General features: G+C 56.8%; 2 protein-coding genes across 2 annotated transcripts in view; one reads left to right on the top strand and one right to left on the bottom strand.

The window, feature by feature from the left end:
- The window catches only part of LOC122188355 (parathyroid hormone/parathyroid hormone-related peptide receptor-like), a 4,510-nt gene extending 3,636 nt beyond the window's left edge, over positions 1–874 (bottom strand). The window contains exons 1-2 of the mRNA XM_042886580.1: positions 716–874; positions 168–273 (exon numbers count right to left, since the gene is read on the bottom strand). Of these exons, the coding sequence (XP_042742514.1) occupies positions 168–273; positions 716–874 (265 nt within the window). The remainder of the gene's footprint in view (positions 1–167; positions 274–715) is intronic.
- A 2,756-nt stretch (positions 875–3,630) lies between these two features.
- On the top strand, positions 3,631–8,573 carry MYL4 (myosin light chain 4). Its single transcript, XM_042886581.1, has 7 exons — positions 3,631–3,744; positions 4,357–4,384; positions 5,897–6,046; positions 6,517–6,690; positions 7,117–7,194; positions 7,772–7,815; positions 8,344–8,573. The coding sequence occupies exons 1-6, from the start codon at positions 3,646–3,648 to the stop codon at positions 7,798–7,800; spliced, it is 558 nt and encodes a 185-aa protein (XP_042742515.1). The 5' UTR covers positions 3,631–3,645; the 3' UTR covers positions 7,801–7,815; positions 8,344–8,573.
- Positions 8,574–12,215: the final 3,642 nt, after the last annotated feature.

Below are 12,215 nucleotides of genomic sequence, written 5' to 3'. Positions count from 1 at the left end.
CCATCCCATCCCATCCCATCCCATCCCATCCCATCCCATCCCATCCCCATCCCCACACCAGGACCCTGCAGTCCCTGAGAACTGTGTGTCCCCCACATGTCCTGCTGCCATCGGAGGGGACGCAGCCCGGTCCCCCGGGCCCAGCTGTGTGCAGGACCAGGCGCTACCTTTGACCTTCTCCATCTGAGCTCTGATGTCTCTCTGACATTTTTCTCTGGCTTCCACCAGGAGGTAAATCTGCTCTTCCTTAGTGAGAACGTCGTCAGGGTCCACCTGCCCACAGAGATAGGGGTGAGGAGCCCATTACGGTGGGGCCGCTGCTGTCTGAGGGCAGCTCAGATCTGCTCTACCACCAGAGCAGCTGGGATGGAAGCGAAGGCTGCAGCCCACAGCACTGCACTCTCCTTCGGAGTCACAGGATCACAGAGTCCTGCTTGGGAACACCAAGCACTGCAGGAAGAGCAGAATGACATGGGATGAAATTTGGGGCCAGGATGGGCAAAGCAGCAGCATTGGCAATGGAATGAGCAAAGACGTGGGGTTTGCAGAGCACAAAGGTGTGGGGCTGCGTTGTCCCATCAGTGTCCCCCCGCTGCTGAAAAGCCATCAGTGGGAGCACGGAGCCATGAGATCCCCAACCAGCACGGGCTGCAATTAGCAATACATAATCAAAGCCAACAGAGCAGAGAGAACGAAGGAGCCGACGCAGACTTACCAGAGCCTGGGCAGAGCCCAGCAGGCAGCAGCAGAGCAGAGCAGCCACGATGCCCACAGACCCCATGGGACGGAGCCAGCGAGGGATGGGAGCCGTGTCCCCAGCAGCCCAGTGCTGCAGGCTATGGGGTGAGCTGAGGTGTGGGGCCAGGTGCAGCATCCTAAGGGAGCGCCTTCCCAAACGCCGTCCCCATGGAGGCGAGGTGTCAGTGGGGCAGTTCTATGGGGATGGAGGCTTGCACAGGGCTGCCATGCTGGGGATTCGTCCCACAGCTTCGCCTGCTCCAATCCAGCGCTGGTGCCCCGCCGGCTTTAAGCTGCTCCTGGAGAGTGTGCAAACAGTTCCCAGAGGGATGGGGATGGCAGAGGTCTGTTGGCTCAGCCCTAGGTGCTAAAATCCTCTTTGCTCGAGGCGGATTCCTCCTTTCAGATCATCTCTCACTGCCCAGCAGCTCATTTTTCAGCTGTCACACATTTCCCCACCACCCCAAGCTCCAGCCTGGTTCTGAGGAGCCGAGGGAATGGGAATGCAGCTGGAGGTGGGGAGGCAGAGGGTGCGACACGTGAGCGTCTCTGTGCACTGCTCTCCAGCAGTGCTTTAACCCTTTTCCTTCTCTTGGGATCAGGGATCAGCCCCGCTCCCCCCAGGGCTTCCTGTAGCATCTCACTGCACAGCTGCACACCGTCTGGGCACACACCAGCATTGGGTCCCACACCATCCCCATCACTGCAGTCCCTTGTCACCCTACGGGGAAGCCCTGGGGCTGCCCCATTGGGAGATCATGCCCACACTCAGCTCATTCCCACCACTTCATTGGTTTGAACAATTTGCGTCCAACAAATGGCGAAAGGAGGCACAAAACCAGGCTGGATGTGGCTCTGGTTGGCAGCCCTGCACACAGCAGGGGGTTGGAAGTGAATGATCACTGTGGTCCTTTTCAACCCAGGCCATTCTGTGATTCTATGATCCTCACCTCTGAGCAGGGTGACCTCAGGATGGGGCCAAAATTCAAAACCACTGTGCAAAACCCTGGGAACTGCAGGACCCCAACCCATGGCTGGGTGTCTCCGTAAATGGCAAAGCCCCGCACAGGGCAGAGCTGGGGGCCTCCCTGCTGCTGCTTTTTCCAGACAGAGCTCTGGTCCTGACCAGGGGCTGCATGGAGGAGGTCGGGCTTTGCTGGGTTCCTGCAGACAGCAAAAATCTGTCTGATAGCTGAGAGAGCAAAGCAGATCCCAGGAGCTGCTGCTGCTCACTGTGATTGAGCCAGAGAGGAAAGCTGCAATGGGGTGCAGCTGTAACCAAGAGGGAACGGAGCAGAGCTGGCAGCTGCCCCTCGCCCTGGCCCTATTTAGACCCCATCCCAAGTTGCTGTGGGTAGTGGTACGGTTCTTTGGCTCATGGAGGTTATGGGGCTGTTTTGTGGGCTTTTAGAACAGGAGATGGGATAAGGGTGCGATGGCAGGAGTGGTGTCTGGGGGGCTGGTTTGTGGCCAAGGAGCTCCTGCTGAGCAGGGCTGCAGGTGGGGGAGGTCACCGGAGCTCTGTGCTGTGCATGGGCTGATGGTGATGGAGGGGAGGCCCGGGGCCATCGGATTCCCACTGTGCATGAAAGCTGACCCAGACCTGGAGTTTGCAGTGAGCAAAACACTTTGTTTTCTGCTAAATTGCTTGCTGGATTACACAGAGATCAGGGAGGCAATCACAGTAAGTGACACCCACCAGCCCCATCGTGCAGCCCCTCATCCGTGCTGGCAATCAGCAGATGATGGCACGCAGCAAATTGCCCTCCTTCTGAAGGACCCCCCTGACCCCGCTGGTGGCACAGCCGGCACCGAGCAGCATTCTGCTCTAAGAGGCTGGGTGGGAAAGCTCAAAGTTTAATTTCTGGGGTAGTTTTCTTCCTAGTGGGAAGCACAGGTCAGCATTTGCAGCCCGTCTCCCTGACCGCGTGCACCTTTCCCTACGCCGTTCATTTTGGGCAGGGATCAGAGGAGCAGAGCAAAGCAGAGGAGCTGCCCAGGTCCCACTCAGCCCAACACAAACCTGCAGCTGCATTTTCTACACTCATGCACGCAACTCAGATCTACGGGTGTCACGGCTCAGCCCCAGCAGGACCTGTTCCCCCCCCAGCAGTCAGTGCCTGCGTGCTCCGGATGGAGCAATGAGGCCATGCAGCACCCCGGGAGATGCTCCCAACCCCTGCAAATGGTTTTCCCCCCTTTATTTCTGTTACCACGGCTCTCAGAACTGCCATTTCCTCCATGTTCTGATGCCGTACTTGAGGTGATGGGTCAGGATGTCACGCTTTGATCCTTGCGCCGTGTTTCTGAGCTGCTGAGCCCCACTGGATCCTTTCGGCCCCTTTGCAGGAGTTCCCCAGCTGTCAGAACTATCCGAGAGACTTTATTTACCTCCCTACCACGAAAAATAAAGCCAAGCTGCTTTTGGAAACCTCCCCCCTCCAGGTAGCACCCACAGTAGCACAGTCAGCACCCGACAGGGGCACTCAGGGGGAATGAACCCCCAGAGGGATTTGAGCTTTGAATGCTTGCACCACCAGCTCCTCCAGAGCCGCTCCGTGCAGCTGTTTCCTTGCAGGCACCGAGTTTAGGGTTCGATGGAGGCCCCACGCAGTGCAGGTGCCGGGGGTGCCCACCACCTGGGGAAGCTCTCACGATGCCAAAGCTCACGGGTGAACTCAGAGCATCCAGGGCAGCCCGAGCAGCTTCCCCCAGCGCGGGAGCCGATGACAATGGGCAATTGTCGAGTTGGGGCCCCTCTCGTTTGAGTTTTCTTCCTTTTATAGTAAGTAGCAGCTGCTCCAGCAGCCGGCCTGCCCCTGCGGGGTGAGGACAGGGCTGGGTTTATAACAGAGGCGGCAGCCCCCGCCTCGCATCGCTCCGCCGGGCAGGACTCATCCCAGCGCCATGCCGCTCAAGAAATCCGAGCCCAAGAAGGACGCGGCCAAAGCAGCCGCAGCCCCGGAGGCACCCAAGGAATTCGCCTTCGACCCCAAAAGCGTGAAGGTGAGCACGGGGTGGCGGCACGGCTCTGGCGACGGGCGACGCGCGGCGGCACGCGGGCGGTGAGAGCGGCAGGGCGGGGAGGGGAGCATCGCCCCGCGGTGATGCTGCGCGGTGCTGAGCTGGGGATGCTGCGCTGATTCCAACGCCCCGCAGCTCCGGGAGCCCACGGCAGCAATAGAAAACATTCCTGCTGCCCGCCGCCTCCATCGTAAGGCGTTTCCCCCCTGCATCGCCTCCTCCGTCTGGCAGCATCTTTTGTGCGAGTCCTCGCATTTTTGCTTTTTTTTGCTGCGATTCCCCAGGATACGGTTCCATTTTGAAGCCCCAGCTGCAGGTTGTTAATAGCGGGCTCGGCACAGGGGCTGCTTAATCCCTGGAAACGGGATTCCAACGCAGCCCCGCAGGCTGAGCATCCTCGCTGCGCTCTGTGCCCGCTGGGCTCTCCATGGGGATCGCGGCTTCGTGGGGAGGGGGGGAAACATCCCTGGGCACGGCGTGGCCACGGCCGCCGCCCAGAGCGGGCTGCAGAGCTGACGGGGGATGCTCGAGGGCCGGGCACAGCCTTTCGCTCTCCCAGCACCGTCCCCACGCTCTGTTCTCTTCCCCTGACAGATCGAGTTCGCTGCGGAGCAGATCGAAGGTAAGCGCGGGCATCGCCTTCCCCCACAGATGGCGTTCGATGGGGGAATTTTCTGCAGCAGGAGGTGGGAAAGAGCACCGGTGGGAGGGGAGGCAGGAGAGGAGGCGGAGGTGACGGGGAGCAGTGCTGCCCGGCTTCGGCTGGGATTGAGGCAGCAGGGTGCAGGGGTGCTGCTCTTTGTTCCCCCTCAGTAAGTCAGGATGTCAGCGGGTGCCCAGGGACCTGCAGGCAGTGGCAGCCCTGCCTGGGTGTCACCTGTAGTGATAGAAGCATTGCGAGGTCAGTGAGAGCACAGGGACACAGAGATCCATCCTGTGAGGACAGATTTAGGGGAATGGTGACGTTCAGCAGGAGACACAAAGGTGCCAAGTAGAAAACACAAAGTCCAGGGCAGGAATTCCCAGCAAACCCAACAAAATATCCAGCAGCCCATCGTGTCTCCATCACCACACGAAGACAACGACTGCCCAGCGAGCTGCTGCTGAGCATCACCAAGGAGATGGACCAGAACCTGGAACTCATTAACACCACGACCATTAAGCTCTCAGTTCTGAGCATCCACATGGACCGGCTGGAAGGGCTGATCACACGCCTGGCCCACTTGGAGGCAGCAGGATGAAATCCAGGAGCGTGCAGAGCATCTGCTGCAGGAAAAGCAAATGCCTGCCTGCTCACGTGGGGCTGCTGGGGAAACGGGCACCAGCAGCAGGTTTGGAGCCCATGGCTTCACCCAGGAACAGAAGGAATGGGGGGATCTTGAAGAACTGAGTTCTTCACATTTTGTACCTCAACAACAGCGAGGAACCAGAGACGAGGCTCTGAGCAGTGCAGGCACGTGGTTGTTCATGTAGTCAGTGCATAGCCAACATATAGTTAACATATAGCAATGTGTAGTCAGTGTCTGCATTCAATGCAGCAGTAAGCCAGGCAGCTGAAAAGCATCATGAAAGGCAGGAAAGCAATGCCAATCTAGGCTTCCTTCCTCCAGGTAAAAAGCAATGCTCTAAAGGTGATAATTTGAGCTTGGAAATGAACCTCCTGCATCCTTCCGAGCAGGGATGTGGAGATGGTGACCCTACACACCAGCAACATCACACAGTGCCCACCTGGCCGGGTCTGGTGGTGCACATGGGGCGCTGCAGCGTCACTGGCGTGTGGAGGGAGGGCTGGATGGTCTGTGGGAGGCCTGAGCCAAGGAGGGGAAGAGAGGAGGGGATGTTCTGCAATGGGTACAGCAGCCTGCGGCCGGCGCTGGTGCTCAAGGCGGTGCAGGAAGCCCAGCAGGATTCGCCCATCCAGCTCCTTGGGGGTGGCAAAACCAGCTGGAGGAGCCAAGCGACTTCTTCAAGGAGTCTGCGAGCTTCAGGGCTCACTGCCAGGGCCGGGTGCAGCAGCGATGTGTGCAGAGCTCACCCACCGCACGTGCGTCCCTCCCTCTCCTCCCACCCTGCTCCTGGTGGGCTGGGAACGGAGCGGCCACGGCAGGGACAGCTGAGCTCTTCCTCCCTGCAGAGTTCAAGGAAGCCTTCAGCCTGTTTGACCGGACGCCCACGGGAGCCATGCAGATCTCCTACGCGCAGTGCGGTGACGTCCTGAGGGCTCTGGGTCACAACCCCACCAACGCTGAGGTCCTGAAGGTGCTGGGCAAACCCAAACCAGAAGGTGACAGCATGCTGGGGCTGCGGGGATGGGGTGGGACAACTCTGAGAGCCGCTGAAGGATCGTGTTCCCTGAGCCCGGTGAGATGAAGGAACTGGGAAAGGAGTGACGCAGAGAGGCTTCATTCCTGCATAATTCCTTCCCATCCACACCTGTAGCACGACTGATCCGAGGGACAGGCTGTCCCGGTGGGGATGCTGGCAGGGATAGCAGCAGACAGGATCTTGAGTGGTGCAAACCAGCATCATCCAGTTCCAGTGCAGGGACAGTTTGGTGACAGAGGACTGAGCTGCTGGTTTTAATTTTTGGCAGTGCCCAGGTTGTAATGATCCTTTGGACGGATCTTACAGTCCCATCACCCCATGAGCCTTCGCTCCCCGCGCTCAGATGGAAACGAGACCCAAAAAGTCTAAGGAGGTCCTTGGGGGCTGACCTCAGCTTTCTGTTGACCCCATCTCCTCCTCCGCCTTCAGACATGAACACGAAGATGCTGGACTTTGAGACCTTCCTCCCCATCCTGCAGCACTTCACCCGCACCAGGGAGCAGGGCAGCTTCGAGGACTTCGTGGAAGGGCTGCGCGTCTTCGACAAGGAAGGCAACGGCCTGGTGATGGGAGCGGAGCTGCGCCACGTGCTGGTCACGCTGGGTATGGCTGCCTGCGGAGCAGCGCGGCACAGCCAGCCTCCACGAGCCCTGTTTGGGCAAACGGCCCGGGGTGGTCGGCTGGGTTAGTTAGTTGGCTGGGTTAGTTAGTCGGCTGGGTTAGTTAGTCGGCTGGTCCCACGCTCTAGAAGGAATTGATGGCTCCCAAATATGCGGCTTTTCCCATGTTAAGCCATGGCTTCGTGTCTGACCCAAGGGAATCCTGAGCTATCAGCCAACGGTTGCACTTTGGTCCTCCCTCCCCACCTCCCATCAGAACTCCCCAGCCCATTGCAGCACACAACTCCTTTTTAACCCCCCTCTTCAACTCCATTCTCCTCTTTCTGGTGGCTTTCGGCTGTCTGGAAGAAGGACAGGAGGTCGCAGCAGGGCGAGAGCCTTCCCCTCACCTCTCCATCCTTCTCTCCAGGGGAGAAGATGACAGAAAGCGAAGTGGAGCAGCTCATGGCAGGACAAGAAGACGCCAACGGCTGCATCAACTACGAAGGTACATCCCAGACACAGCGCTCTGGCATGCAAAATGTCCTCTGTGAGGACTCAAGTGATCCCCAAGAGGAAGGTGGGGGCCATCTTCCATAGAGAGCTGTGATGGGTCACCCGGGGTGGGAATGTGGTGCTCGTGGCAGTGATGTCCTGAGGACAGCATGTTTCCAAAGGTTTGGGGACTGTTTTATCCCCACTCCTGGTGCTGTTTTGCTTTAAGCTATCAAAAATAAACAAAGCCAGCATCTTTCGCAGCAGAAGCTAATGGGGAACATTTGGATGCACAGATTGCTTGTGGCTCCAAGGAGGTGAAAATCTGGCGCGAAGTCTGGGAACCCCTAAAATTGGAGAGCACTGAGGAAAAGGTTTCTGTCCCCTGTGGCCTCAGATAACCAGGGACATGCAGCTGGTTTATCTCCAGGAGGGGGAGGGGGGGTCTCTCGCTGGGTGTTTGCACATGAAAGGTGGGAACAGGAGACGTCCAGGTCCTGGCAGAGCATCTCTGCTGCAGCGACTCCCTTTTGTCCCTGAGTGCCCCCAGCACAGCGTGTCTGAGAGCTCATTTCTCATTTCCTCCCCAGCTTTTGTCAAGCACATCATGTCTGGCTGAGCCGAGGAACTGCAGGTGGGTCACTCGGGGTCTCCCCTGTTTGCTGCAAGGCTGGAAACCCTGCGTGCAGCTGCCAGGGGCCAAAGGCACCAAACCCACAGGCAGCCCTGCAGCACCAGTCCCCCAAGGCTGTTCTGTGGCACTGCATCTGTAACTCACACCGGTGGAAAGAATGATTAAAAGAATAAAACCTGCTAAATACACACGTTTAACATTTTAAAATCTTTGTTTGTTTGTTTCTCTCTGCAAATCTCTTTAAACACCAGAAGGTTAAAATCAAAGAGGGCTGAAGTCTGAGCTCTGAAGGGCCAGCGCTCGTCTCACTTTGCTTTTAGTCTGTTTCTCCCCGGCCCCCATTCATAAATGCAGCCACAGAGGTGCTTGGCTGGCAGGTGCTGCCAGGGAGGTTTAATTCTACACAAAGCTACTTGCATGAAACTGTTTTTTAATGGCATGGAGTTGTGGTTATGGACATTCCGGGTTCACCTGGGGCTCCTATCGCAATGGTTCACTGTGTTAATCCCTCTCCTGCTTTTCTTCCAGGTTCTCGGAGGTGATGGAATCCATCCGAGCCCCACAGACCACAAGATTCCTACATCCATGTCCCCCCTTCCTCCCCAGAGGTCCCCTGAAGGCAAAGGACTTCCACAAGCACACAGCCAGCCTCCACGAATGTGCCCCAGTGGGTTTCAATGGGACAAGTCTGCACCTTGGCTCTAAGCCTTAAATTATTCTTTCCAGTTCTTTCCTGTGCCATTCGCATCATTAAACCTCATTCCATCCTCCCTTATGTGGTCTCTCTGCTTTGGCTTTGGGCTGATCATAAAGTGGTGGGGGGGGAGCTCAGGCCCCAACAGGCAGAGGAGGCAGGATGCTCTCACAGCATGGGAAGAAAGGGAAAACACTGGGTTTGGTGGCTTCCAGATAGGAGAGAGGAGCTCAGGCACGGCATGAGGGTCTTTGCTCACCTCCCTGACTTTGCTGTGGGCTGAGGATCCTGCAGCTGGGGGAAGGAAGGCTTGGAGAAAAGTGAGCATGAGGGGATGAGCAGCACCACACTCCTGTTTTTGGGACACATCTTAAAACCCTTTGGATCTGTAGCCCATCTGCCCTACAGCGCTGCACTGTGAGCATTCCCTGCAGGCCTAAGCTGAACGCTGTGCAGCAAAGAGGGACACGCCAGGCCCTGCTGCTGTTAGCATCCTATAGCCCAGCCAGGACCGTGCTCCCTGCATGGCTTTGGTGCAGCCACTCTGATGCATGAGCAGCATCCTACAAAGCCCAGACAGGCCGTGCTCCCCGGCTGGCTCTGGTGCACACACACTGCAGCTAGGAGCCATTAGGGCTGTGTGTTGTGAGCTGGAAGCTCCCTTCCTACCTGCAAAAATCATGCTAGCATCCTTAGAAGTGGTGAATAATTCATAAGAGATAACTCAGCCCTCCCATCAGAAGAGCACCTGGGAGCAGATAATGCTTTGCTTTGTTCCTTATTGCAGTGCCCTCACTCCATGGCTTGGTCTGGCAGTTTAAAGCATCTTCCTTCAGCCTGGCTGCTTTCAGCCACCACTCGCTCATTTCTGTACAGTGCCTGAGCAGCAGCTGCTTCCAATTCCCACTGCTTGATATGAATGGTCATAAAAAGCAACATAAGCTGTTTATAGATGCAAGATTAGATTTCTAGCTTCTGTCTGTGGTATTTCTACAGCTTCCACTAGGGAGAATCTGGGTACTTCATGCCTTTAAAGAGCAGTCTGTGATTTAACCTGGCAAAGGACCGTGGTGAAAGGGCACAACAGGACACCACTTGCTGCACTTTGGGGTCGTGGTGGCCACGACACTGCATTGCTCCATTACAGATGGGAAAGGAGCAGAGAGGCGAAGGATCTGCCCAAACCCACAGAGGAAATGTGCAGCAGGGGCTGGAGGCCCCGCCGGCTGTGATGTTCCTGCCTCAGCAAGTCAGAGGCTGCGCTTCTGCTCCTGCACACAGAGCGCGTTCCAGCCTCCAGCTCCTGTGCAGACAGGAATGACACTGTAAATTAAAAGCAAAGAGGCTCTTGCAGGCAGACAGGCAGGCAGAGAGCAGTGGAAAAGGACAGGGAGGACTACAGAAGAATGCGAGGGCTGATAACTCGAGCTTCTGCAGCCGCCCCGGGGTACGTCAGCCACGCTGTGCTCTGGGGATCTGCTCTGTCTCTCCAGGGCAATGAGAAGCAGATTCATATTGAGGCAGGTTGGAATGATGTGCTTGGACAGGCACAGCACACACATCTATCTCTATGTGCCTCTGTGCCCAGCCTCCTGCAGAGAGCTCTGGGTGCTGCGGAGTGGTTTTGGTCCCATGGACATTTACACAAAGCATCCATTGACCTCAAGCACAGAACTGCGTGGCTACAGGCGACTCTGCAGATCAAGATGTCCCAAGACAAGAGTTCAGGCTGTTGCCCTTTGAGAGTTCAAACACTTCACTGGAAGCCCAGGAGATTCCAAGAAGTAAAAAAAATAACCTCCTGCTCTAGGGAGAGCCTGTTGCCATATCTCCTCAGCCTGCGATAAGGCAGAGGTTCATACCAAAGATGGCCTGGGTGTCAGACGGCTGTGTGCAGGCAGAGCTTCCACCCCACGAGCTCTCAGCATGCAGAGGGGCAGAGATTGGGGTAAGGATGGTGAAAACACAGCGGGCTCCTTGGAATGCAGCCTCACGCACGCACACTCATGTACACACGTACCACCATCACTTATGGAAAGGTTCTGCTGCGTTTGGGGCAAAATCACAGAATCACAGAATTGTAGGGGTTGGAAGGGACCTCCAGAGCTCATCGAGTCCAACCCCCTGCCAAAGCAGTTCCCTACAGCAGGTCGCACAGGTCGGCATCCAGGCAGGTCTGGAACATCTCCAGAGCAGGAGACTCCACCACCTCCCTGGCAGCCTGTTCCAGTGCTCCTCACCTCACTGTACAGCAGTTCCTTCGCACATTGGTGCAGAACTTCCTATGCTGCAGTTTCCGACTGTTTCCCCTTGTCCTGTCTCCACTCACCACTGAAGAGAGTCCAGCCTCGCCATTCTGCCCCCCACACCTCAGATACTGATAGACCTGGATCAGGTCCCCTCTCAGTCTTCTTTTCTCAAGGCTGAACAGACCCAGTTCACTCAGCCTTTCCTCATAGCAGAGATGCTCCAGGCCCCTCACCATCTTTGTGGCCCTCCGCTGGACTCTCTCCAAGAGATCCCTGTCTGTTTTGTACTGGGGAGCCCAGAACTGGACGCAGTGCTCCAGATGAGGCCTTACCAGGGCAGAGCAGAGGGGGAGGATCGCCTCCCCCGACCTGCTGGCCACGCTCTTTTTAATGCACCCCAGTAAGCCATTGGCCCTCTTGGCCACAAGGGCACACTGCTGGCTCATGGCAACCTGTTGTCCACCAGGACACCCAGGTCCCTCTCCGCAGAGCTCCCCTCCAGCAGCTCATCCCCCAACCTGTACTGGTGCATGCAATTATTCCTCCCCAGATGCAAGACTCTACACTTGCTGTTGTTAAACCTCATCCGGTTTTTTACTGCCCAGCTCTCCAGCCTGTCCAGGTCTCGCTGAATGGCAGCATGGCCTTCAGCCAATCCTCCCAACTTCGTGTCATCAGCAAACTTGCTGAGGGTGGCCATTATCCCCTCATCAAGGTCATTGATGAAGATGTTGAACAAGACCGGACCCAGCACAGACCCCTGAGGAACACCGCTGGTTACAGGCCTCCAACCGGACTCTGCACCACCAACAATGACCCTCTGCGCTCTGCCAGTCAGCCAGCTCTCAACCCACCTCACTGTCTGGCTCAGGAGTTGAACTCAGTGATCCCTATGGGTCCCTTCCGACTTGGGGTATTCTATGGTATTCTATGACACTATGAAAGCAAGCCAGATGGGAGGCAGGTGTCCATCCCAGGGACAGCACTGCTGCGTGGCACTGTCATTAGTGGTGAGTGCTGCCAGCCTGCCCTCACCCTGAAAGCAAACACCTGCAGATCTGCTGGAGCGATAGAGACCTCACAAATGCGCTTTTCAGAAACGCAGAGAACCATGCACAAAGGGACTGGGGAACAGGCTGAGCCCATTGCTCCACACACACAGCTTCATTTCAAAGCTTTGGGCGCTGTTAATAGCGATAGGACAAGGGGGAATGGTTTGAAAGTGAGACAGGGGAGGTTTAGGTTGGATATTAGGAGGAAGTTTTTGACACAGAAGGTGGTGAGGCACTGGCACAGGTTGCCCAAGGAGGCTGTGGATGCCCCATCCCTGCAGGCATTCAAGGCCAGGCTGGATGTGGCTCTGGGCAGCCTGGGCTGCTGGTTGGTGACCTGCACACAGCAGGGAGTTGGAACCAGATGAGCACTGTGCTCCTTTTCAACCCATTCTGTAGTTCTGT

Source organism: Lagopus leucura, unplaced genomic scaffold (genome assembly GCF_019238085.1).
Source record: "Lagopus leucura isolate 7727_CA_CO unplaced genomic scaffold, USGS_WTPT01 Super-Scaffold_100059, whole genome shotgun sequence".
Taxonomy (NCBI): Eukaryota; Metazoa; Chordata; class Aves; order Galliformes; family Phasianidae; genus Lagopus; species Lagopus leucura.
Note: the sequence above shows the minus strand (reverse complement) of the source record. Positions and strands in the feature narration are given on the sequence as shown.

Excerpts from the sequence above, each read along its gene's own strand:
- MYL4 (XM_042886581.1), top strand. The coding sequence starts at position 3,646 with ATGCCGCTCAAGAAATCCGAGCCCAAGAAGGACGCGGCCAAAGCAGCC. Across the intron at positions 3,745-4,356 it reads TCGACCCCAAAAGCGTGAAG|ATCGAGTTCGCTGCGGAGCA; the intron begins GTGAGCACGGGG and ends TTCCCCTGACAG. Across the intron at positions 4,385-5,896 it reads CGCTGCGGAGCAGATCGAAG|AGTTCAAGGAAGCCTTCAGC; the intron begins GTAAGCGCGGGC and ends TCCTCCCTGCAG.